Source organism: Sander lucioperca, chromosome 19 (assembly GCF_008315115.2).
Source record: "Sander lucioperca isolate FBNREF2018 chromosome 19, SLUC_FBN_1.2, whole genome shotgun sequence".
NCBI lineage: Eukaryota > Metazoa > Chordata > Actinopteri > Perciformes > Percidae > Sander > Sander lucioperca.
The window spans coordinates 13,101,304-13,127,193 of NC_050191.1; the positions used below are offsets into that span (position 1 = coordinate 13,101,304).

The 25,890-nt window shown below is 41.8% G+C and overlaps 1 protein-coding gene and 1 long non-coding RNA gene across 7 annotated transcripts; one reads left to right on the forward strand and one right to left on the reverse strand.

The window, feature by feature from the left end:
- Positions 1–291: 291 nt before the first annotated feature.
- Positions 292–13,439, forward strand: LOC116065990. The gene is made up of 3 exons (XR_004108869.2): positions 292–303; positions 666–672; positions 13,317–13,439. It is a non-coding gene; the product is annotated as an uncharacterized LOC116065990 (long non-coding RNA).
- On the reverse strand, positions 7,307–25,416 carry smek1 (SMEK homolog 1, suppressor of mek1 (Dictyostelium)). Of its 6 annotated transcripts, none has more exons than XM_031321693.2 (15): positions 25,252–25,416; positions 24,195–24,405; positions 23,897–23,952; positions 23,719–23,817; positions 22,970–23,587; positions 21,912–21,989; positions 21,696–21,812; positions 18,960–19,076; positions 18,702–18,833; positions 17,753–18,116; positions 17,446–17,615; positions 16,821–16,963; positions 10,672–10,862; positions 10,361–10,572; positions 7,307–8,483 (listed from the first exon to the last, which is right to left on the reverse strand). In XM_031321693.2, exons 2-15 carry the CDS (start codon positions 24,334–24,336, stop codon positions 8,355–8,357), a joined length of 2,568 nt encoding a protein of 855 aa, XP_031177553.1. In that variant the 5' UTR covers positions 24,337–24,405; positions 25,252–25,416; the 3' UTR covers positions 7,307–8,354. The 6 variants fall into 6 exon arrangements, with proteins under 6 accessions (XP_031177553.1, XP_035851407.1, XP_031177556.1 ...); XM_035995514.1 differs by having other exon boundaries at positions 25,270–25,388; XM_031321696.2 differs by having other exon boundaries at positions 17,753–17,911; positions 18,014–18,116; positions 24,195–25,388.
- Between the last annotated feature and the right edge of the window lie 474 nt (positions 25,417–25,890).

Here is a 25,890-nt window from a genome sequence, read left to right on the forward strand (position 1 = left end):
AGTAACCTGATCAAGCCACCGCAGAAACCAAAGCAATCAAGAATCAAAGCAAAGCCAGCATGTGTACAGTATGTGCATGAGCGTGCATGTGAGCGTGTGCGGATGTGTGTGTGTGTGCAGGGAGTAGGGCGAGCGAGCCAAAGATAAATGGAAGCAGAGTTTGGTGGAAACCACTTTTCCCTCCATAAAGCGAGCAGCGCATGCCTCTGATGTGCCCTACCAGAGAGGAAAGAGAGGAAAGAGGGCCTTTCATTCAGCATGAGGAGATCTGTCTCTTCTCCTTTAGCCCCTCATTTGCCCCTTGTCTTCGCTCCTAGAGAGCATCTGAAGCCCATTCTCTCCCTCTCCTCCCCTCTCCATCACCCGCAAATATAACAACGTATCTCTCCGCGACAAGACGAAAGGCTTTTTGCTCCTAATTGTACCCAGACGTCACAGAGACGAAAGAGGTGAGCACATCGGGAGAGGAGGGGAGAAAAAGGAGAGGAGAAAGGAGTAAGGCAGGGAGGAGGAGTCAAAGGAAGAAAGAAGAAAGGGAGAAATGAAAGATGTGTTTGTTCAGTACCACAGGCTGACACATCTCTCTTATCTCTTGCCCAGCCAAACCATATGCCCCTAGGCCACAAGGGGAGGGAGGGGAGAAAGATGAGGTGTAAGTGTGTGAGGGGGAGGGTGGAGGTCGATAAAAATGTGTCTTAGCAGGATATAGGAAATCATAAAAGAGGCACATGGCCTGCGTACAGTAGGTAAAAGTTATTCGAGGTCAGCCAGAAATATAAAGATGAATAGAAATGAAAGCGTGAAGAGCGGACACTAAACAGATACATGGCGAGGCACTGACTTGAACCGAAGGGGGCTTCTGCCTCGACCCGCAGCCCTCTCGCTCTCCTACAGCGTCCCAGCTGCCTGTTGACCACACACGCCGCCTGGCACAGCACAGACGCCAACGCCACACGACACAGAGCCGCCGTAAAAGCCTCAGACACTCCAGCAGCAGGAGCCATCAGGCACGGCTGCATGGAAGAAGAAAATCAAACAGTTTTGATTATAAACAGGCATTCACTCTCTGGAAACAAAAGTGGACACAAATTGTGAATGTCAAACACCATTTTGACTGCTACTGTATTTGGGAAAAGTTCTGTTTGGTTAGTTTTGTGTTACCGGCAAGAACCCAAAGGCCTGCCAAGACATTAACATATAGCTGGAGGTTTGATTTGTTAAGTTGAATGTACACAGTAGTATCCTGACTGGGTGACCGGGGCGATGCATGGATGTGTGTGTGACTGGTCCCACATGTTCAACTCCGGCTGAACCATGCATCCGATTCCCCCGTTTATTGACTGGAAGCTGATACCTTTAAGGGCTTCATTCATGCTACATTACGTGAGGTAAATTCAATAGCCCAGGCATCATGGTTTGGTCATTCACCTTCTTGCCCTGGGTGATTTTTACATGTTGGATGTCTGCCTCTCCCTGCGTTTTCCTTCACAGAAGCCATTCTGTTTCCCAGCGCTCTGCTGCACAGCCTCATTTCACATAACACCTCCAGCTCAGGCCGCTAAACACGCCCAGAGGGCTGGTGAAATTGGTTTTACTTTATTCAGTGTGAGTTTTACGCACCTTTAATAGGCACAGAAATGTATACGGTTGCGGATTTTATCAGCTAGATTCCCAATGTGCGACTCCACATTACTGGAGCGCCATTAAATGTAAACTCCTGGAAAGTATGCTGCTTTTAGGAATCGATCCTAGAACTGTACTTCTGTGTGTGTGTGTGTGTGTGTGTGTGTGTGTGTGTGTGTGTGTGTGTGTGTGTGTGTGAAAGTCAGTGTGTGACCAGATAACTCATGATGTGGATTTACACCCACCCACACACACACACACACACACACTCCTGGGTGCGGAAGGTGCGCTCTTTATCACTGTGACATTTCCATTTAACACGCAGCCCAAGAGCTCTTACATTCACATCCATGTTTCCTGTGCCCCATGCTGAGGCACAATACCAACCACTTAACATTTGGCAGATCAGCCCCAAATTCTTCCAGTCCCAACGCGTCCATGGGAAAACTCATTATTTATCTTTGATTTACAGCGACAAGAGTTATGAAGGGACCACAACCTATACTACCAAGAAACAAAGGAAGCACGGGCTTACTGCCGGTTTATGAGGCACAGGAAGAGTTGTATCTGCTCTAAACTTAAGCGCTGAGCTGCAGTGTTATGAGCAGAGTCAAAAGGCCTGTGTGCAGAGAGTGGTTCCCAAGATAAATATAAGGGGGTCATAAGATGATTAAAGGGATAATGAAGATAAAAACACACTTCTGTTGCACACAATTACATGTATTTGTTCTGGCTTTGGTCTAATTTTATGAAATAGGGAATATTTTTACCTTTTTGCCCCCCTGAAAATCCCTCAAGTGAAACAATCAAAGAAGGGAAAATTACTCATGTTCATCCTTTGGCCATAACCTACGATGGGGTTGCAAGCAAGGCTTTTAGAATAGTTTTTGATGAATTGATTAAATCGAAAAATTCCCGTCACAATTTACCACAGGCCAATGTGTCTACAAATGTCTTATTTTGCCTACCCCTGACTTAATTTATGTGTTAGACATCAGTTCAGGCACCCAACTAAAAGGAGAGCACATGAAAAGTATGGTGGACTTCACTGTATCTCACCTCTGCCTCTAATGTGAACCAGATGTGACGGATGATGACTTTTCTCCACTCTTTCATTTGCTACCGACGGATGCTGACCCGGGGCGTCATGGCTGCCCGGGCCGGGGTCCCTGTCGGCCTGAGGGAAGCTCAGCTCCAGTATTTTAACGCGGTGATTAATCACACGCAGCGGCGGACGTGCTGTGCTGAACACGGCCAATTCCTCCATTAAAGCGGGGGCGCTCCGGCGGACACAGAGAGCACTTTGTGCCGGGGAAACACAGGTCATTGTCTGCTGCGACGCCAGGCCCGGTGGGCAGACATGAGGGTGGACTTTGTGCGGGTGTTTTGACAACCTCGGCTAGGTTTCCGAAAACCGCATGTGTGCCACATTTCCTATTTCATATACTGTCTTGGTTACCAGCATTACATGGGATTCAAATAATAGATCACTGTTTGGGCATTTTACTGCTGCTTTAATCAGTTAAGGTAACTTCACTAACAGTATGCAGCAAAATGTTTGAGTCTAATTGTCAAGTCATTTCTATCATGATGGCCTGTAAGCATAGACTATTAAGTCAATGCCTGTAAGATAACAAAGAAGGTCAATGACTTACTCCTCCATTGATCTGCTGCAGTTTATCCTTTATCTCCACAAGTGGTCTCTACCGCCCCCTACGGATTATCTTGCCATGCTGTAGCCAGTTCTGTGTTACCTATAGTACATTGCAAATACAAATCTATTTTTTATAATTTAAAAGAAAGCTATACCAATAAAAAAAAATAAAAAAAAAGCTACTCATCAGGAAACAAGTAGTACTATCAGCTAAATTCCAAAGTAGAAAAGCAGCCCTTTGTGACTGATATGATGGTATCAGTCACAAAATGATTACTGAAGGTGGAACTATAGTTTAAGATACTTTATATAGGCCTGGCCTACAGTTAGGTATTTAATACAGTGGTTACCAAACTATGGGCCAGGGCCCCTCGCAAAGGGTCAGAAGATAAATCTGGGGGGGGTCATGAGATGATTAAAGCAGCCATATTATGCTCATTTTCAGGTTCATAATTGTATTTTAAGGTTGTACCAGAATAGGTTTACATGGTTTAATTTTCAAAAAACACCATATTTTTGTTGTACTGCAGTGCTCTCTCTCACTGCTGCAGATCCTCTTTTCAGCTGGTCTCTGTTTTAGCTACAGAGTGAGACCTCTTTTCTTCTTCTTCTTCTGTACTATCTTTGATTGCACTGCACATGCCCAGTAGCTCAGATGTAAATCATGTCAGCTAGCTAGCTCCATAGACAGTAAAAGAAAGGCTGTTTCTACAACTTCGCTCAGTTACAAGGCAGGATTAGCTGGGAGACTTCTAAATGAGGGCGCACATGTAAGTAGTTCTTTTGTAGATTATGGTGAACTTGTGTGTGTTGTAGCAGTGCTTTGCTACTGAGAACGAGGTAGCATGCTAGCGTTACTATGCTAGCGTTAGCATTAGCGTTAGCATGCTAACGCTACGAGCTAATAGTTGCGGTTAGCCTGCTCGTTTCGGTTTGTGACGTCACAAGCCGTGCTGATTTTGAACAGCTCACCCAGAGACTGAAGGCAGGACACATTCAGAAACCGTATCTCACTCTAAACAGCATGGATGGATTTTTTTCAAAGTTTGTATGTGTGTGGAAGCACCAGAGACACAACATAACACCCCAAATCCCAGAAAAAGTGATTTTTTCATAATATGGGCACTTTAATGAGGTACAGTAGGAAAGAAGAGAGAAACTTGGTTGTGCTACATACGTTTAGGTTTTTTTTGTGAAATACTGGAGAGTTTTACCTCTTTGGGCCTTGAACACTTATTTGAATAAAACAATGCGTGACGTTCAGAGGAAAAATCTCTTTTTGGAGGAACTGTTAACAACTCATAGACATCTGCTTTTGTAACACACAAGCGTTTGGGAACCACTGGTTTAATATAAACTATTTATTCTATTCTATAACTGGTGATATGTATGTTTTTGTTTTTAAAAAGCTGACTAAAGCTGTCAAATAAATACAGTGGAGTAGAAAGGGCATTTCATTCTGAATTATAGTTGTGTAGAAGTTTTACGTAACATAACATGGAAAGTATTTAGTTACATTCCACCACACAACATCAAATGTATGTCCAGTTTGGGGAATTGCTGTGTGATAGTGGTTTGTAGTGATTTTCCAAGGCCCCAAACTTAAGAAGGGACCTGAAAGCATATTAACTAAAATGTCTTTGGTGGTCTTCAGGTTGATTTAACAGTCCACATGAGCATATTTTGCTTGGTTGTCGTAAAAATGGTCAAAAGCTCCAGAACACGCGAGTAAGTAGACTAAGTAGAGTTGATTGTTTTTGTAAATGCTTTTCCTAATGTCAAGAATGAACCATCAAGCTCAAGTGTAAATGTTATTTGACACAAAATGGGATAAAACAAAGATTAATCAAGTTATTGATTTTGCAGTATAATACAGCTTAGTATCTTATGCAACATAAAAATAGATTTTCCTTCCTCGAATCACAAACAAATAACTACTGCTGAAAACCACTCAATGTTGTCAAGGTAGTGTCTATGAAATGTCCGGAGGTGTGTTTGAGTTAACTCAAAAGTGTAGGATAATTCCTAGTTTCACCCTTGCTTGCAATATGCAATTATGGTTATGTATCATGAAAATATGCATACAACTTATCCCCAACACAGTACAATAATTGTTTGCAGTGCATCATCATATACTGCTGCATGAGCATTTGCATATATATCTACTGATGTGATCAATCCAGACAGTTGATAAGTGGCAGCCTGGATGCTTAGGGAGCCGAGCCAATCAAGAGAGCTGTCAAAGAGGCTTTTCATTGGCCCAGCAGGAAGCTGGACAGCAGTGTCACCGATGGGGACTCTTCAGTCTGGCAGACATACAGACGGGCAGAGCCGGGTGAGCGCCTTGGCACTGGAAGTGGAGCCGGCATTCTGGTGGAGTAGAGACTGGCACCAGGAGCAGGCTGGCCTCTCCAGTGGCAAAGAGGGAGATCACACATAGACACACTCTGCCACACTCCTGCGGAGGAGCAAACGGAGGCTGGAAGGGAGGGCTGCTCCTGAAAAGCTGCTGTTGTCTGTTGATGGCTTTCATGTGAATGGGAGTCTTAATAGGCGTTGTCTTGTGTGGCGGCTGCTGCACGCTGAGCACCGAGTGATCCTCTTCTGTTGGCTTATTTAATTAATAAGCAATGTTTGAAGGCCACAATGCACTTGGAGGGACAACACAGCGACTCCTTGGTGGCCTGGATGCTGTTTGTTTTTGAGTCATACTCAAACTCCCACTAAGGTGACCACATAAGCTGGGAGGTACTGACATTTTTCATAAACTATTTTCACTCATTGAAAAAAAACGAAAAAAACAAACACATCTAGGTCTACGAGAGTGCTGTGGCCTGTTATAATACTGAGAGTATGTCGACTCACTACCTTTTCTCAAACTGAATAACAGTAATTATGACCAAAACAATGTTTGTCAGTTAAACATGATGGGAAACTTAATCATACTCACATGCATTAAACTGTCAATCATCTAAATAAAGAGCACCGTTGTAGTCTTTCACTTCAACAGTCTTGTTTATCCTCCAGGATGTGAAGTTAGTGAGGTAGTCAAGTATGATTAAATATTCTGAACATCACATCTGAGTTTATAGTGATGCTGTCATATGGAGTGCTTTTTTTAACACTTAATCCTCATGAAAGTGATCAGTCTACCACTTAAAATTACCAGATACCCATCTGTCTTTGCTAAAGCAGTGTAGAAAGGATTGCTATATAACATAATAGTACTGTAAGGACAGCACCAAACCAGAGCTATTCATAATTGACGCATGAAATGCTCACAAAATATTTTCAGACAGTGTTAACCTAGGCTGTGCTAAAATGACCACCATCCCAAACATATTTACAGTAAAAAATTACAAAGTACAGATGACATAATCCATGAGGACAGACACAGCTGATCATTCTTTTATGGACTAAGGGTGCCACCTAGTGGATAATAGAGATCAGCAACTGAGGTCTGCCCATTAAATGAGGAACTAAATGTATAAGTAAATCTGATTTTCACAATATAAGGCATTGCTTTGATTCCTGGAATAACTCTAAAATAGGTGTGGAATACATCTTGAAAGTTGAGTCAAATCATGTTTGTCCTTGTGCAAGAAAACATGACAATATATTTTGTTGTCTACATGGTTTCACAAAATCAACCTAGGGAATAAATTGAATTATTAAAATGTACACTAAAATGTAGTTATTTTTACAGTTTCAGGGTGTGCTTGTAAATATTTTTGTTTTAGATTATTTTTAATAGAAAGTACAGATCGACAGGAAAGGGGGGACAAGCTGCCAAGGAATCAAGAGTACATGGGGCGCACGCTGTATCAGGTGAGCAACAGGTTGCTCCGGGCTGTAGGTCTTTAATCTTTATAGTGTGAAGTTTAGTGGCCTGTTGAACCCAACAGCACCTTCTGTGCTACAATTACAGGGTCACATTCTTATGGTGCCAAGGAAACCCAGACTGATCAATAACAGCACAATGCAGCAAGGAAACACTTGAGTTATTAGGACAAAGGGTAGTAGGACATCTTACAGCAAAGATCATTTTAATGGTCCCAAATATTCTGAACAACTAAGTGTACACTCATGTAAAAGGAAAAAATGAAAAGATATGACAAAATTCATCACATCTAGAATTCCACTCAATCTTTAATCAAGACGGGATTACAAATTCTCCAAAAAATCTGCAGTTTCAAAGGGCAAAAAGGGTAAAACTAGCTCACCTACTGAGGTCTTTAAAAACCTGTTCAAGTGTGACTGAAAACGTCCTGAACATTTAAAGGCAGGTCTTTTTTGTTATCATTTACAAAAAACAGGAGAAAGATTGAGAGACAAATAGAGAACAAAAAGAAAATAATGAAGAAACTGCTGGCTTTTTTTTCTCTTTAGAGAAAGAACGTCCGCTGAGGAACGACGACACTGATGACATCATCAAACGACAACAAGGACAGCTCTTTGCCACATGCTGCCTCCCGTCTGGTCCTATATACTAACTTAAAAAAAAGGGACAGAAAGCAACAGACAAAGAAAGGGAGAAAGAGCAGAGGAGAAAAAGTAGAAAGAAACAAGGAGGATGGCGAATTCTGGGGAGGGGGATGGGGGTGCGAGTGTTGGTTCTGGGTCTGAATTGGCCAACCCATTTGGGCCGCTGTGATGTCCTTCCCTGAGTGGGGGGCGGGGGGCAGTGGGTTATGGTCAGAGCCTGCAAGCTCTCTGGGATTTCAGTTTGCATGTACATGTGTTTTTGTATGTGGTCTTTTCCTCAAGTTGCTAAATAACCAAACTCCCACCTGTCTCATGCTGTCTGAGTGTGATCTTTTCTCTCCACACTTTCACACGTCTGCTCCACGTTTCAGACGGTTCTTCACCCCTGGCTTCCTGATTGGCACTTGTATGAAGTGGGCTAGTCTGAGGAGGCTTCGTATCCGTTCCAACGTCTGCTCCTCTGTTGGCCACCCGCTGACGGCAGGGGGTGGCTTTCATTCATTCAATTTGTTTACAAGTTTGATCATTCCTGTGTAAAGTCTATGCGCTGAAACTGTCCGAGCACAATACAAGCTGAGACAGTGAAGCTTCTTTAGGAACTCAGTTTGGACTTCTTCGAAGGTGGCAGAGGGTCCTCTTTACTCTCCCCATCCTCTTCCTCTTCTTCCTCCTCCTCCTCGTCATCATCATCAGGATAGTCCACCAGTCCCACTAAACCTCCCTGAAACAAACAACAACACACACATCAAAATCTAGTCACGATAGCTCAGTTACATATAGAGGTTTACTCCTCGACACAGCGGGCCCGGGTTTGACTCTGACCTGCGGACCTTTGCTGCATGTCATTCCCCCCTCTCTCTCCCCTTTCATGTCTTCAGCTGTCCTGTCAAAAATAAAGGCCGGAAATGCCCAAAAAATAATCTTTAAAAAAAATAAATAGTTCTAGTTACCCTGACCAATTAATCAGACACGTTAAGTATTATTTGGCTGGGATAATAACACTACAAGCCACCTGGTAGACCTGGTTTGGCCTTGTTAGGCTATACTAGCTGCACATTTCATAGATTGGAAACTTTAACAGTGTTGTTCTGCATCTCTTCACAACTCTACCACACTCATCTCTCTGTTGTAGAATTCAATCAATCCTGGGACAATTTTCAACATCCAAAACACCCTGCTAGTGCTCAACAAACTGTCCCAAATTCTCTGTATTTTGTCTCAATCTGTAACTTGTTACTGTTGTTTCTAATCTCTTGTATGGGTTTCTAATGTGCATCATTCTCATTTGATGTTAATTTGCCCTCCTTTCAGACAGCGATTTTGCTGTCTTTGGTAAATGCACTTATTTTAAATTGACTTGACCTGTAAATCACATGGATTTGTTCATGTGCCATTCCAGGGCTCCAGACTGCGACCACATGGTCGTATTTTGCGGCCATTTTTTGAGACACTGCGAGTAATTTAAAACTACTCGCACATGTGCCACCTGCAAATTTGAGGAGTTTTTTATTTCATGTTGAAAAGGAGGCCCATGTAGGTGAGAAGATCATCTATTTTGTTTGCTAAAGACAGTACATTTGCAAGGAATATGCTGCGTAGTGATAGCCGGTAAGGAATTAGCCTTAGCCTAACGTTAGCCGTCATCTCTTTGTTTATGGTCTTAACCCGGCTTGCCAGCACTTCCGGTCGGCGGAGCTGTGTTGATAGACCTTGGCAGAGCCGTTGTATTCGGCCTAGTCAGAAAATCGACAGCATTTATACTCAATGTTGTCTCGGTCTCGACAGGGTTTTATTTCAACACCAAAACTGCGGGATATCACTTAATTACCTGTGCATTCATAGTTAGATACTCCCCTTTCCATGGAAGTCTAAATCACCTTAGAAACGGTTGCTATTTCAGTGTAAATAAAAAAGAAGAGTGAGGGAGACCCTGTATGGGGCGGAGGCAATAATGTTATAATTGACAATAATAATAATACTTTGTTTACATTTGTGAATGTGCATTTGTTAAGTACCATTCAATTAAAATGTGACTGTGAAATAAAACAGCACATTGTAGTGTCTGTTATTTATCCCCAAAAGCATCATCAGTAAAACAAGTTAAAATGGGGGAAAAAATGCCTTGCAGGTCGATTAAGGTGTACGTCTCTAAATTTTCTGCTTGTGCCACTAAATCTTTTTTAGTTAGGGGCTACAGTGCTCCTAGTAAAAAAAGTTAGTCTGGAGCCCTGCATTCTTAGTCTCCCTCCCTCCATTTCCCTCGTGTCTAAATAAAGCTAACAATCTGTACAGTCTAATTGCACACTGGTGGCAATGACCATTCTTTGTAATACACAACAAGGATGGTGGGAGTTGTGTGAAAATTGAAAGTCTAAGTGTGAAGACTCATAGTCAAAGCTCAGTTTTCACCAAATTCTCTCTTTCCTTTCAGTTAAGTAGTGTTAGAAACATTACAGACATTGTGCAAAATCACTTTTGGCTTTGTCCTTAAAAACGCTGTCTCTCAATAGCACTGGAGATTAGTTGTCTGACTTCACACAAAAAAACAACTCAGGTTTAAGAACCACACCTTTTTCACATTTACATGCCAACACGTACCTTTGTGGTTACAGTTGTGGTGGAGGGTGAGCTCCGTGCCCCTGAGCCCGGAGAACCTGGTGATCCCGGAGAGCCTGGGTTCAATGAGGCAGATGAAGGAGGGCTGGAGAGGCTGGTTTTAGTGGAGCCAGAGAAGGAGAGCTTGAAGCTGGGGTTCTGCCTGCCTGATAAGCTTGACTTCCCCAGTACTTCTTTGTCGTCTGCGTCTTTCACTGAGGGTAGAGAGGGAGAGAGTTTTTTTTCTCCATTTAATGGGTTAACAAAATGCATCTTCTGTAACCAGGGTGGAAAGCATGCATTTCCATGCTTACATTTCTTTCGCTCCATGAACTTGCTTATAGGTTCCATGAGGTCTTCCTCACTTTTCATCTTGTCAGAGGGAGGAACCACTGCCTCACCATCCTCAAGGTCATCCTCATCGGTGTTAAACCACATCTCCTCTTCATCCTCCAGTGTCCGTGCATCACGGCGGAAACGGTGGTTCCTCAGGATGGAGCGCATGCTGGAGAGAATAAAGCACCACTTAGAGTTAAAAAACTAAATACACATTTGTGCGTCTTAAACCAGCTTTCACTCACAAAATCTTTTTAATATAACAGGGTTGTATAACCCCTTACTCAGTTTAACTAATATGCCCTCTCACAACTTGGTTCGCTGCGCGGGCAGACTGCTGCTGCACACTAGCTCACATTGTACACCCGCTCAACCTGCCACAGCGTTACAATGTGCCATAAAATCAACCAATCGGAGAACTGAAGAAGGTAAATTCTAACTGTCTGAAATACAATGGCATAATAAATATGCACAAAAAACCTATTAGCTGCGGACAGATACGCACACAGGCGCATCTACACACAACCAAACTCAGAAATATGTCCTGACATTGACACGAGTGCTTCTCAAGCTGTCATCGACACGTATTCTTCCTCAGTCACTTCAGTGATTATTAGCTGTAGTATTGTCAATGCTATATGTTCCAAGAGTAAGTGCTTGGAGAGCTCGTTTTTTGTAATTTAATAGTAAGTTAACATAGCGAGTACTGCGAGCCCCTGCCTCCACCAGCTAGCTCCATAAGTAACATTCAGATGAAGCACGAAGACAAAGTGCATAGACAGATGTAAAAAAAAAATATATATATATATATATATATATATATATATAAAAACACACCACAAATCCCTGCACATAACAGCTAGCTTTCGGTATGGGGGGGTCATTAAGGTAAGGAAGAAAGGAGAGGTTGAAAGAGCACAGCGGAGCACGAGACGGTTATGCATCAGAATAAAAATAAAAAAAACTGAGGGATTTCTCATTCTAAGCAATTTTATTATAATGACTTCACTTCATAAACAAAACCTTGGTCAAAATATAAGACAGCGTTATTTGGTTCATTCAAATTGTAAGGGCTTTATAAGCACTTTGTCAAAAAAGGGACATTTTCAGTACCTGATTTTTTCCCGCTCAAAATTTAAGTACTTAAAGCACCTTGTATGAACCCCTGACATAATGAAAATTAGTGCAAATTAGGTCCTTTATGCAGGAATTATAATTGTATTTTAATTATAAACCACAAGCATATGAAAGGTTTAAGTGAGCTGTACAAAAATATAGTCCTCACATTGGTATGAAAAGGTGCTACATAAGAAGCATGAACTATTACTGATTGGTTGCAGTGTGTAGTGGTTGATTAACAAAACAAAAAAATCAAAAGGAGCAAAGTTAAATAAAAAAATAAAAATAAAACACCTGTTGTTGGAAAGTATGCTGAGTGTAGGTTGCGGCAACATAAGTGACATGCTCTTGACTGTGTGTATTTCAGTCAGAGTCACAGATGAGTAAGTGGTACATACATTGCACAATCTCAGCCAGTCAGACAGCATCTATTGTATTTAGCTGAGAAATCTGTAGGACAACAAGTATACACGCAAAATGTCAAAAGATGATACACATAAAATAGGCACTATCTTAGGGCTGGGCGAAAACTACTAACTAAAAATCATAATGCGGTATTTTTTGGCTGAATGGTGATACACTATATCTCGGTATTTTTGACAAAGTGGGTTAAATACTCAGTTTTAAGTTAAAGCCACATGTGAGATGTCACAAGCAGTTTTATTAAAGGGGTGGTTCAGAATTTTGGACATACGACCTTATTTCCAAGTTAGCCAGTGTGTTATTTATCAGTGGAGACAGTTTTCAACACCTTTCATCCAGTCCTTCCAGTTGCAGAGTTCGCTGGTGCTAGGCTAGCGCAAGTCAACAGTATCTGCTAGCCTGCCATTAAAATGAGTCTTACACAATAAATTATAACCCCAGACTATCGATGTAAATGTCTGTTGATAGAATAATTAGTTAGTTAGAATTAAAACTACCCTTGCATCGCATTGCAATAGTTATACTTTGTTCCCTGTACTTGGTAGCATAGGCTACAGCAGCAGAGGAGTGATATTACCTAGGCTACTGAGAAAGCCGGTTTACATGACAATCACGCAAGTTTATTTACCTGCCGCTGTGAGCTCCAACTAATTCCACTCTGCCAGGCTATAACTCACATAACGTTACTGGTACATGAAAGCACACGGGCTAGCAATTTGCATGCAAACTGTCCGAGGCTACATGACGTTTCTGTCAGCAATTACCTAAAGTTAGCGGTTAGCCCAGCCAGGTATCTACCAAGAGTGTAGCTATATCATTAGCTAACATTGTCACTCTCCATAATGCATTGGACAGTAACGTTCCACTAACGTTGTCAGTCTCAATCTATCAGTAGCAGATAGGCTAACGTTATGAAAGGGGCTAGCTTTATTAGCTAGAGTAGCCTACCGAAAGTTACTACCTTCATCAGTAGCTGTTTGTGCATCTAGAAAGACGGATGGAACCGCATTCGTTGTCAGTGACTTGTGGTCCTTTAGATTGCGGGGTTTTTCAAAGGTTTGTCCAAGCCAGCAGCTACTAGATTTCCCGACTGGAGTGCGCATCTCTGTTTACTTTATGGCGCAGTACTACTAACCGGAGCTAAGTAAAATTCCGCCGCTGCTGAGAAACTAGTCCCTCAAAATGTAATGCAATCATTGAGATGCAAGGGTAGCTTTATTTCTAACATTATTTCATCAACATACATTTACATCGATAGTCTGGCGTTATCATTTATTTGCCTCGGGTGTACTGTGGAGTGGGTAAGACTGCTTTTAATGACAGGCTAGCAGATACTATTGACTTGCGCTAGCCTAGCACCAGCGAACTCTGCAACTGGAAGGACTGGATGAAAAGTGTTGAAAACTGTCTCCACCGATAAATAACACACTGGCTAACTTGGAAATGATGTCCTATCTCCAAAATTCTGAACCACCCCTTTAAAACAGATTGTGATCATATCAGAGGGGGAGTGCGCTGGACTGAAGTGTATGATACAAAAACGTTCTCGATCATGAAGCAGATTGTTACTGTACAGTTCTCTGGTTTATCAGTGAAGTGTCTGAACTACACTGCAGACTGGATTCTCTACTCACATAGTGATGCCGGCTGACTCATCATGAACGGGTCCATCGCGGGTTGAATGCGCTTCGGCGGGTCAGCAACGTTACAAACGTCTTGTGTATGAAATGTCCATCATCACTGCGCTGCATTTTTATGAACTATGATAATCTGGCCAATGGGTCACTATAACCTTTGAACTGAAGTTAGTTGCATTCAGTAGCCTAACTTCTTCCGTGTTTTTCGCCGTTGTAGCCGGCACAACAGAAAGTTACCAGCGGAAACACTGAAACAAATACAAGTTTTCTTCTCATGCTTAACAATATACAGTTGTGTTTATAACAATTAAAACTGTAGCCAAATGTCAGCAGTGTGCACCGGCACGGTGTCTCTCCATGTTGCAGGGGAGCCGTGTGTGAGTGCGTGAGTGAGTGGGGACGGCACGGGGCTGCGCGGAGAGTGAGAGGACAGATCCAAACACAGGCATGGCTTTACAGAAGAAATGGGTCATGTAACGCAACACTAAACCATATCGATATAAATGGTATCGTCTAATCTCATATCTCGTTTGAAAATATATCGATATAAGGTAGTATATCGATATATCGCCCAGCCCTACACTATCTAAAACAAATGTGAGAGAGGACACTTGACTCCAAAAAAATCATAATGCACACAAGAAACAACAGTGAGGAAAATAAGTATTTGAACACCCTGCTATTTTGCAAGTTCTCCCACTTAGAAATCATGGAGGGGTCTGAAATTGTCATCGTAGGTGCATGTCCACTGTGAGAGACAATCTAAAAAAAAAAAATCCAGAAATCACAATGTATGATTTTTTTAACTATTTATTTGCATGATACAGCTGCAAATAAGTATTTGAACACCTGAGAAAATCAATGTTAATATTTGGTACAGTAGCCTTTGTTTGCAATTACAGACGTCAAACGTTTCCTGTAGTTTTTCACCAGGTTTGCACACACTGCAGGAGGGATTTTGGCCCACTCCTCCACACAGATCTTCTCTAGATCAGTCAGGTTTCTGGGCTGTCGCTCTCTCCCTCCAAAGATTCTCTATTGGGTTTAGGTCTGGAGACTGGCTAGGCCACGCCAGAACCTTGATATGCTTCTTACAGAGCCACTCCTTGGTTATCCTGGCTGTGTGCTTCGGGTCATTGTCATGTTGGAAGACCCAGCCTCGACCCATCTTCAATGCTCTAACTGAGGGAAGGAGGTTGTTCCCCCAAATCTCGCAATACATGGCTCCGGTCATCCTCTCCTTAATACAGTGCAGTCGCCCTGTCCCATGTGCAGAAAAACACCCCCAAAGCATGATGCTACCACCCCCATGCTTCACAGTAGGGATGGTGTTCTTGGGATGGTACTCCTCATTCTTCTTCCTCCAAACACGGTTAGTGGAATAATGACCAAAAAGTTCTATTTTGGTCTCATCTGACCACATGACTTTCTCCCATGACTCCTCTGGATCATCCAAATGGTCATTGGCAAACTTAAGACGGGCCTTGACATGTGCTGGTTTAAGCAGGGGAACCTTCCGTGCCATGCATGATTTCAAACCATGACGTCTTAGTGTATTACCAACAGTAACCTTGGAAACGGTGGTCCCAGCTCTTTTCAGGTCATTGACCAGCTCCTCCCGTGTAGTTCTGGGCTGATTTCTCACCTTTCTTAGGATCATTGAGACCCCACGAGGTGAGATCTTGCATGGAGCCCCAGTCCGAGGGAGATTGACAGTCATGTTTAGCTTCTTCCATTTTCTAATGATTGCTCCAACAGTGGACCTTTTTTCACCAAGCTGCTTGGCAATTTCCCCGTAGCCCTCTCCAGCCTTGTGGAGGTGTACAATTTTGTCTCTAGTGTCTTTGGACAGCTCTTTGGTCTTGGCCATGTTAGTAGTTGGATTCTTACTGATTGTATGGGGTGGACAGGTGTCTTTATGCAGCTAACGACCTCAAACAGGTGCATCTAATTTAGGATAATAAATGGAGTGGAGGTGGACATTTTAAAGGCAGACTAACAGGTCTTTGAGGGTCAGAATTCTAGCTGATAGACAGGTGTTTAAATACTTATTTGCAGCTGTATCATACAAATAAATAGTTAAAAAAATCATATATTGTGATTTCTGGATTTTTTTTTAGATTATGTCTCTCACAGTGGACATGCACCTACGATGACAATTTCAGACCCCTCCATGATTTCTAAGTGGGAGAACTTGCAAAATAGCAGGGTGTTCAAATACTTATTTTCCTCACTGTATTGGTCATTTTAACAGTTATTTGAGTTATCTGACTGGAATGTCACACTGACATTGTTCTTTCCATGTACTGTGAGAAACACTCACAGGCAAAGGATTCCCTTAATCATTAAATCATTAGTGATGGTGTAATAGTTGTTGTAGTAGTAGCAGCAGTAGGATTAAGGCTGATTTATGCTTCTACGTCGAATCGACGGCGTACCCCCACAGACCCCTCTGCGTCGCCGCAAACCCCTCTCAGAGCCCTCCGCTGTAGCTTGACGTGTACCTAAAAAATTTTTTAACTTTGCGTCGAGGTGACGCAGACCGCAAGGACTGACTGTCAACTCGTCCTGTGTGTTGATAGTCGGTGTTTCAAGCAGCCTACTGTGGGGAGTAGCAACATGCTAGTTCACTGACATAAGCTTTGCAAATAAACTCAAGACATATTTTGGTACTACTTTTTACAAAATCTAAGCAAGAAAAGGCCAAACAAATAAGACCAATATTTTAGCATGACAGTCTATGGGGTTTGCCATTCTGAGTACCGTTTCAGTGGTGAGCGACACAGACACAGGCGACACCCCCTAGCATTAAGGCAGTGAAATGCACCGCGATGCAAAGCAACCCCAACGCAGAACTCCAAAAGGGTCACGACGCCGTAGGAGCAACGCCATGGAGTTGATGCAGAAGCATAAAACAGCCTTTAGTAGTGCAGCCATGGCTTTCTCACCTATCCAGTTTGGGGTTGTCTTGCCTCTCTCGTTGCTGTTCATACCGCAGCTTTAAGCCCTTGAAAGTTTGGACATAGTCAACATCCTCCAGAGCTTTCCAGTAGTTCTCTACTATATGAGCTGTGAGAGACTTCACGTCCTCCTAGGGGCAATGGGAGGAGAGAAAAGGAGGAGTGTAGAGACACAGTAGTATGAGAAAATGAGGGGGGGGAGTATGGAAAGGTAAGACAAGTAGTTTAGAGTTTTAGGACAAAGGCAGAGCAGAAGAGGAATGAAGTGAGGAGAAAATGAGCAAGGGAGAGAAAGAGAGGGGAGAACACACCAAACTAGTTAAAATGAATCGAGAAAATGTTTTCACTTATAGGGATGTGGTTTGAGAGCCTACAAATATTGGTTCCTTTTCACAGAGTTGATCTAGAAATTGCATAAAAAATGCATTAAAAAGACTTTCATATCAACTCACAATCAGAAGCAGTGTACACATGATCACATAAAATAATGTGTACTTTTGAGGTGTATACAATGACTGCCTGGCTGCTAATCAATTTACCTGATCACAAAAACATATCCATGTTAACTGTTAAAACTTTTGGACAAAAAAAAAAAATTCAAGAAAATACTCACCACACGAACATACTCAAACATCTCAATGATGGCTGAGTTCATAAGATTGTAGCGTGAGCCATTGTTAAGGAAGGCCTTGATGACAGGCTCGAAGAGAAAGTTTCTCATGATGTAGCGATTGTAGAATTCATCCTTCAGACCAATGATCCTCCGCATGAAGCGTAGGGCACCTGGGCACAGAAAGATAAAGATGAATATATTAAGCTCAAAACAAAATGTTCAAAATTTGATTTAAAAAGTTTAATGGTGCACACATGTTGTTCAAGTTGACAGGTACTAAGAATTAAAGGGATTATATGTGACTCACATAGTGCCAGGAAGGCGTGCTGAGACGCAGTGAGCACCAGTACCCTCCTGAGAATGTCCTTGTTGATGATGTAGTTCTTAATGTGATAGGTGTGGTGCTCAACACAGAATGTCAGCAACTCCAAAATCAAGGCCAGCAACTGGGATGTTTGAAAATCATCTAATAGAAAGGTAATGGTAGTAAGCAACATAACATACTTGTGCATTATTCTCAAAGTTGTATTTACAGAGCCAACACACACACCTCGCAGGTATTCAATACCTTTGCTTGGTTTTTCCTCCGTGGTGTTGGCCAGTAGGGGAGCTGAGAGGACGTGCATACAGTGCTTGTAGAAGAAGCTCAGGAACTCTGTTTTTTCTGTTTTCTAGAAAGAAAAATGAAAGAACACATTTTTCACTAAGTAACACGATTTTGATATCTACGGCAATTAATGTTTTTACACAACCCAACACATGTCACAATGTTCACAATGGTGAAGGTGCAGAGCTCTGTCCCAACGTGTAAATCGATTATCAGGAAAGTCCAGCTATATGGTAAAGATATTGAATTTGTTTCAGCCAATATCCACATATGGATCACATTCTTCTCTTTTGCATGTATAAAAAGCAAATGTGGCACTTGCATATTTACAACACCACCTCCCTTTGCTCCTTGTAATAATCCTGTTGTTGCAGTGCTGCCTAACTCTTGTCTTTAGAATGGTAAACTCAGTGTCCGTGTCTCTTCTCTCTTGAATCTTTTATAACGAAATTTAAGGACCATAAAGGAGTTTTTACTTGATCCAGATTGACTGAACTGAATTGAGCAAGCAATGCCACTTCACTCAACAAAAATCCAACATTCAAAAGTGCTTCTGGACAAGGTGGATCTAAGTATCAAGTACTCAGGTTTACTGTCACGTCATTGTGTGTATAAACTGACGTGTTTACGAGTAAAAACGCAAACTCACATTTGCAGTAGCCAGCATGTTCTCAGGGTCCACCAGAGTCCGAAGCAGACCCATCAGCTGCACTGCTCCACCTAGCTCTGGGTCTGTATCACAGATCATGTGTTCTATGATCAGGTTGATCAGGAGGATGTCCTGAAGGGTCAATAAATAATCAGTTAATAATAATTAGTAGCATGTAACTAATTTATATCTACCTATGTGGTGAAATGATGAACATCATTCTTTGATATTTCTGACAGACTTTGTTCATATACTTACGTCATCATTCTGCTGAGACTCCTGCATGACAAACTCTCGTACCATGGAGGGGTTGTACTCCACCAGATAAGAGAAAATATCTGTGGCTGCCCCACGCACCTGAACGTCATCCATTCCCTGTTTAATGAACATGAATTATATTTGTCAGTGGATTGTGAATGTGAATCTCCCCTCAGGGATCAAAAAAGTCTTATGTTATCTGGATCATGTTAAGCTGTAAATTATATTAGAGAGCAGATTAAGAGCCGTATTGTCTAATTTTGTGTTTGAGAGTTTTTGTGGTATGTAAGATTGTGTTCTGTCACTGTATATGGCACAACGTTACACTAGCTGAATGCTAAGAAGTGTGTACTGTCCATATGAATAGGGGAGGGTGATGGTGGTGGGGGTGAATAGGGGAGGGTGGTGTGTGGGGGGGGTGAATAGGGGGTATGGGGTTATGTGTGTGTGTGTGTGTGTGTGTGTGTGTGTGTGTGTGTATATTATATTCTTTGTTTGGTTTGTTTGTGTCTTCTACACTCCAACTGGTCTGTACAAACTGTCTTGTTTAGGGCTGAAACGATTACTCGAATAATTCGATTACAAAAAAGCTTCGAGGCAAATTCTCTGCCTCGAAGCTTCGTTTAATTCCAATCAGTCGCATTATGCGGCCCGCTCCGCTCAGAGTCATTGTTTCACACGGACCGTTATTAACGATGCACACAACATTCAGTGACGCGATGGCGGAGAGCCAAGATACCGCCAGGAAAAGGCAAAAAATGTCAAAGGTTTGGGATCATTTCAAACTAAAAAAAACAAGGTGACAAGGTACAATGTGTGTACTGCAAAGTAGAACTTGCGTACCACAACAGCACATCAACTATGATCCAATACCTGAGCCGAAAACATCCTGTTGTTAATGTCAGCTCACCAAGCCCAGCTGACACAAGGTAACGTATTGATGTTAGCTTAACGTACTAGCGCTAGCTAGAACGTGCAGTATTTTTAGCGGTTGTAGCTTAATGTCGTTGAGTTGATATGACTAGATAGATGGAGTGACCTGTCTTTCCTACTATATAGCCTTTGTTGTCGCTCAGATTCGCTGGAGTGATCTATCTTTTCAACTACATAGTCTTTGTATGACGGACCTGCCTTCCCATTGGTTGAAAGACGTCAACACAATCTCGCAAAGCATCATGGGAGAATTATGCTAGACTGTAGCACGGAGCTAACGGCAGTAATGACCGAAAACGTGATAAATTATGGACATCAAGTGGATAAATCTAGGATGTAAGAGTTTGGATTTAATGCTCAACAACTCTGAAGGCTGGATAGAAAAACTCCTCTGAAGGCTAAAAAGACACCAAAGACATCCCGTGATGGCTAACTCCTTAGCTTTTAGCAGGAAAAATCGGTAAGAAGCTACGTTTTATAACAGTTGTGTAACTGCTATAAATCATCTTATGCTTTGTATGTGGGCTTAATTGAATCATAAGCTTTCAATTGTGTCGCATGGCTGTATATTTTGAAGATTTAATGCTTTATAAAAACGTTCGTGAATGAAGGTTACAGCGACGCCACAGCCACACAGTGTGCAGTCCACAGTACAGTGATCCTTGAGAGATTAAGGCAAAATAATTTTTTATCCGATTACTCGATTAATCAATGAAATAATTGCTAGAATATTCGATTACAAAAATAATCGTTAGCTGCAGCCCTAGTCTTGTTTGTTTCAAATATAAATAAAAATTGGATCACAAAAAACAAACAAAATGGAATAAACAATCAGATTGCTTCACCAATTAGTAAATCATCCTTCCTCCAACATGCCCTCTTTTCAGGTTGTGAACTACCCACCCAACCACCACATACACACAACCACTACACACATTGCAGCTTATCTAGGATTCTTATTTTTTGCATCTGGAGAGCTAGAATTTTTTTGCAATATCTACATTCTGGTCAGATTTACATACACACACACATACGTGATAAGGAATGTGGCATTGCCACCTCTGAATGTACATATTTGAAACCGGGTCTCGAGTGGCCAAGAGCCGACCCAAGAGCATACTCCTCAGACAGATAAAACAACCAAGTATGATTAGATGAACCAGTTCACTTAGTGTTTGATAAGACTTGGGAGAAGAGTTTAGTACCATGACAACCTGCAGCAGCCAACCTGATGCTCAATGAAAATAAATATATATATATATATATGTTCAATGAATGGCAATCCTCAAGGTTTAACATACACAGACAAAATCAGTATTTGGTTTGTTTTATTACAGTACAGGTTCATTTGCTTGTTAAAGAAAAACAATGCTGTGCCATGGTCATAATGAGAAGTACTTAAATACCCTTAAACTAGAGACTACCACTTTTAATGTCATTCACTTCAAACAAGTGCTGCACACAAAAAATACAAGTCATAAAACTGGTTCCTTAGTCACAACACAATGTAATTTAATACCAAAGCCAACACGTTCTTGTGTTGTGCACAATCCTTGGTAACCGAATAGCAGTGTATGGATCAGTTACACTGCCAACACTTTTATACAACACACTGTTCGGCTTCATATTTTTCTTCTAGGAGTACGTCTTTTAATTTCTCTAGGCACATTCCATGATCCTAATGCAAAAAAAAGGGTCACCCCACTACCAAAGCTACTGACACCAGGAGTCAAATCCTTTGTATGTCTGAGCAAACTATCCAATTAACTTAATTCTGATTAATGTTAAGGTTTCTGCACTCACCAGTATGACCTCTAGTGCAGGTAGAATGCCCATGTTTGACAATGTCTTGAAGAACGCGTCTCTGTTTTGAGGTTGTAACGTTTGTGAGAATGCACAGAATTCCTTTAGGAAGTTCACCTGTGAGGAAGAAACAAATCATGCGTCTAAGAAACAAGGGACAAGGAGAAAAATAAAGACCGCATTTGATAAATAATCTCTGATTAAGGTCTGCCATACCAGTTCATGTCTTTTGTCGTCATCTGTAGCCTCATCTGTTAGCTGTGCAAAGAGGTCTGTCAGGAACTTCTCATCGTCCTGACATCAAAAAGGAAGGGGAGATGAGACGGGGTGAGTATCACATTGGAGGGTCAACAAATCAGGATACGGAAAAAATTACCCTTGATCCTGACATTTATCGAGGGTTAAATCTATCGTAACACAGCTGTTGCTGATCTTTAATGGTATGAGTCAAATACAAATAGCCAGCAAACAAAAATAACATTCACCGTATTTACCAATGACTGATTTTGAAGTTATAGTTTGACATAATTTGTCATTATAAACACTGCTTTAGATTCAATTTACAACCAGAAATCAAAAACATGTATTTTGTTCACTGTTATTGCAGTTTACATTAATGCAATCTACTTTATATAAAAAGTCTGAAAAAACTCCCACTTAACATTTGTGGGGTTTTTTTTACTGATGGGTTATGTACATTAGATTTTTTTACACAGATAACTCATAAATAGATCAAGTGTTATTTTAAATGAACAAAGACTTGTGTGTGTTTATGTGACAATACTGCCTCAGGATAAGTAAGGAAGAAAAGGTCAGTATCAGTAGTGTTTGACTTCAGAACTTCACATAGAACGATGTACTAGAGTAAACAGCGTGCCAGTTTTCCTCTAGCGCAGCATAACTGATTTACACAACACTTCTCCATCTCTATGGAGACAGCCATACATAAACACTGCTGAGTTGACACAGTACAAAAACACAAAGGTCACATGACCATAAAAGACTAGCAGACAAACTGACTGGGTAAAGCACAATCAAAAATGCAATCCTACAGATGTGTAATTTCCAGTCCTCACTGCATAAACATTTTTTTTGTTTTAAATATTCTTTTATGTGTGCCGTTTGATGTTATGTGGTATAAGCATTTGTATCATTTGCTTTTGCAATGGGAACATTTTAAAAATGAAAATGTAGTGCACACACACATTTTATATGAAAATAATAAGAAATACCCTTCACTGCCAAACCTTAAAATACATATCTGTCTGTCTCACCTGTAGCATGCCCACAATCTCCACCTTGTTGAAGAAGATGAAGGAGTGCAGGGTGGACAGCATGTTTTCCTCAAAAACAGAGGGCGTGGGCAGCACCATGTCCTGAATATACTGCACCCGATACGTCTGGTGTATTTTCTGACGCAGTTCAGGATCCAAGATGGGAATCACCTCTTTAAAGCGGGCTGTCTTAGTAAGAAACTCCCGATGCCGCCGTGGCTGTGGGAGTGCTGGATCAAACTCCAGACAACCAATGATGTCCATAATGCACTCCTCAGAGAACATAACCTCAAAAAGTGCAGTACGATTGAGCAGGAAGATGCCTTTAATGATTTCATACAGGTGGTGCAGTCCCTCTCTGTTCTCCAAATCCTCACACACACGGAACAGTTCCAGAAGCTTGCGAATGTAGCCCTCGTTTTCCACAGCCAGTGCCAGTTTCTCACGCCGCAGTGGGGATGGGAGTGAGGAGGCCACCAGCTCAGCCAGGTCCTCCAAGCGGTTCAGTTCACATGGTGGTAACTCCAGACCTGGCGACGACATATCGTCAAAGCGTTCCTCCTCAGACTCGTCCACCACATCCTGGGTGATGTCCACTGATGGGTCCTTTCCCTGCACCTTAATAACATATGAGTGATGCGATTAGTTACAGAATCTATTACCAGGAACACCCAAACACACTTGATATCAAATGCATTCACAGATAGAGCAGACAAACACACACCCACACAAAAGATAAGTGCAGCTACCTGGCATATTTTCTCCCAGATTTCATCACAGCCAGCCTTCTCCTGGAAGCTGAGTGCCAGATCATAATTTTCTGCCTCTGACCATACTATCAATGTATCCTTTCCAAAAGAAAAACAAAGCCAATTTACAATTAGTACACACAGAAGGAAAATCCATATTCTAGATGAGTATACTGACCTGTTGTTTCTGGTAGGCAGTGTTTGGATTGATTTTGGACTCCAGCAGTAGGGAACCTGTCAGGTTAAAAACAAAGGTGGCCAACAAGTGTTGCCAAAATGACATGAAGAGGGTAGGTTAGGGTATTCACTGCATACAAGTAAGGGTTACATGCATGGTTCAAACTGATTAAAATAATTATGTGGAAGGTATTAGTTACATATAGTAAGTATTGATCATCTATAACGATGACCAATACACTGCAAGTGATCTCGTAATTGGCATATGCCAATCCCTTTTAATAATTACTTCGCCTTACCATCACTCTCTGCTCGCACCAGTAGAGACGTGCCTTTCAAACGCTCCACATAGCCCGAGGAGACATGCCCGGTCCCACGGTCATCCCACTGTCTGTCCTCATTGAGGGTATAGACTTTGACTCGTCGACGAGTGTCAGTCATCCTGGCAGGTAGTTGTAACCGGTTTCCCCCTTCCGGACCTTCTTGGCTTTTACAGGGTGCCTGCTTCACCTAACGTCAGTAACGCCACAACTTCAATTCACGTTTAACACCTGATCACTTCAACAATGCAGTACTAACTTAACTAGCTAGTGTCAGGGGTCAACCAGCTCAGGTCAACAGTTCTTTGAAGGAGCTTAAAAGCGGAACACCCGGACGAGCATCCAGGAAGATTCCCCGATCGATTATGCAGTTACAACTACAATATCTGAATATTTTAACGAGCTGCCTCAATACTTACATAGCTCGTGTTAGAGGCAACGCGCCCCACAAAATCATCTTACAGATCATTGTAGCAAGCTAACGATAGTCTAACGTTACTTTACAGTGGGGAGGGCATTAACATTAGATAGCGTGTTAATCGACAAAACAAGGGATGACAGATATTGCAGAGTCCTAGCACACAGTTGAGAGGAGTGACGCTATCCAGAATAAGCCCCACCGTTACGATATCTGCCCCCCAAAACAATCTGCCAGATTATTAGTAACGTTACAGCTTGTACGCTAGCGGGCAACGTTAGCTAGAAAACCTAACGCGTTAACTAGCTAGCTAGCTAGTACGCTAACTGCATAAGCTCTATATAGTCAATGTTAACAACCATTTGAAGCAAAATGACCAGAGCTGTGCAGCGATAACATTATTTTACAATTGCGGACCGCAGACACCGTGTTTACCCTGGACCAATGTTACTAATTGTGTCTGAATAATGCGCCAGCTAGCTAGCGTTAGCGGCTATTTCTTCCCCAAGTGTTCCGCCATGTTCTGGCTCGGGGCCGCGGAGAGACCACTCTCTCCTTACTGGTATTCATGCATTCCAAAACAATATGCAAACCAACAAACTGTAGTCGTGTAATTACTTTAAGGTTACGCTTTACATTACAACGCTATTTGCCATTCATTCCCGATGTCTTGCTCAGATAATGGCTAACTGCCCCCCCTGTGAGTATTCAGCCATCTTGGGTCCCTTCAGAGTCAGTACGGGGTTTCCAGCACAGCAACAACAGGGCAGCCCGCCACATTTAAAGAGACAGTAACATAACAGCCCAGAAATTAAATTTCTAATGAATGGTGATCAGCAGAAATGACTCGTAGAGAGGTTCCAGCAACATTCAACATCATTCTGCCCTTTACCTTTTATACAACTTACCATCCTCCCACTCTGCATCATATTTAACCAGTAGTGCAACCATTTGACAGATACATGGATCCCAATGTTGATCCCTGTCAAACAGCCATTTCTATACTGAGACTCTGAATAAACAGGAAAATGTATTCCCCATTGTGCTAACGGTTGTATATTCAAGAGTTGAGACCATTCAGAAAACAATAGTTTATTTTGTTCATATCAGAGAAAACAGAAATGGGGACAGTTGAACTCAGATGCTACTAAAAACAGCATTTTACATCATGATAGTAGGATAAAGTAACAATAATAATAGATGAAACATGGAAAATAAATGTTCTGGGATCAGTTACATTAATGAGTTAGTCAGTCT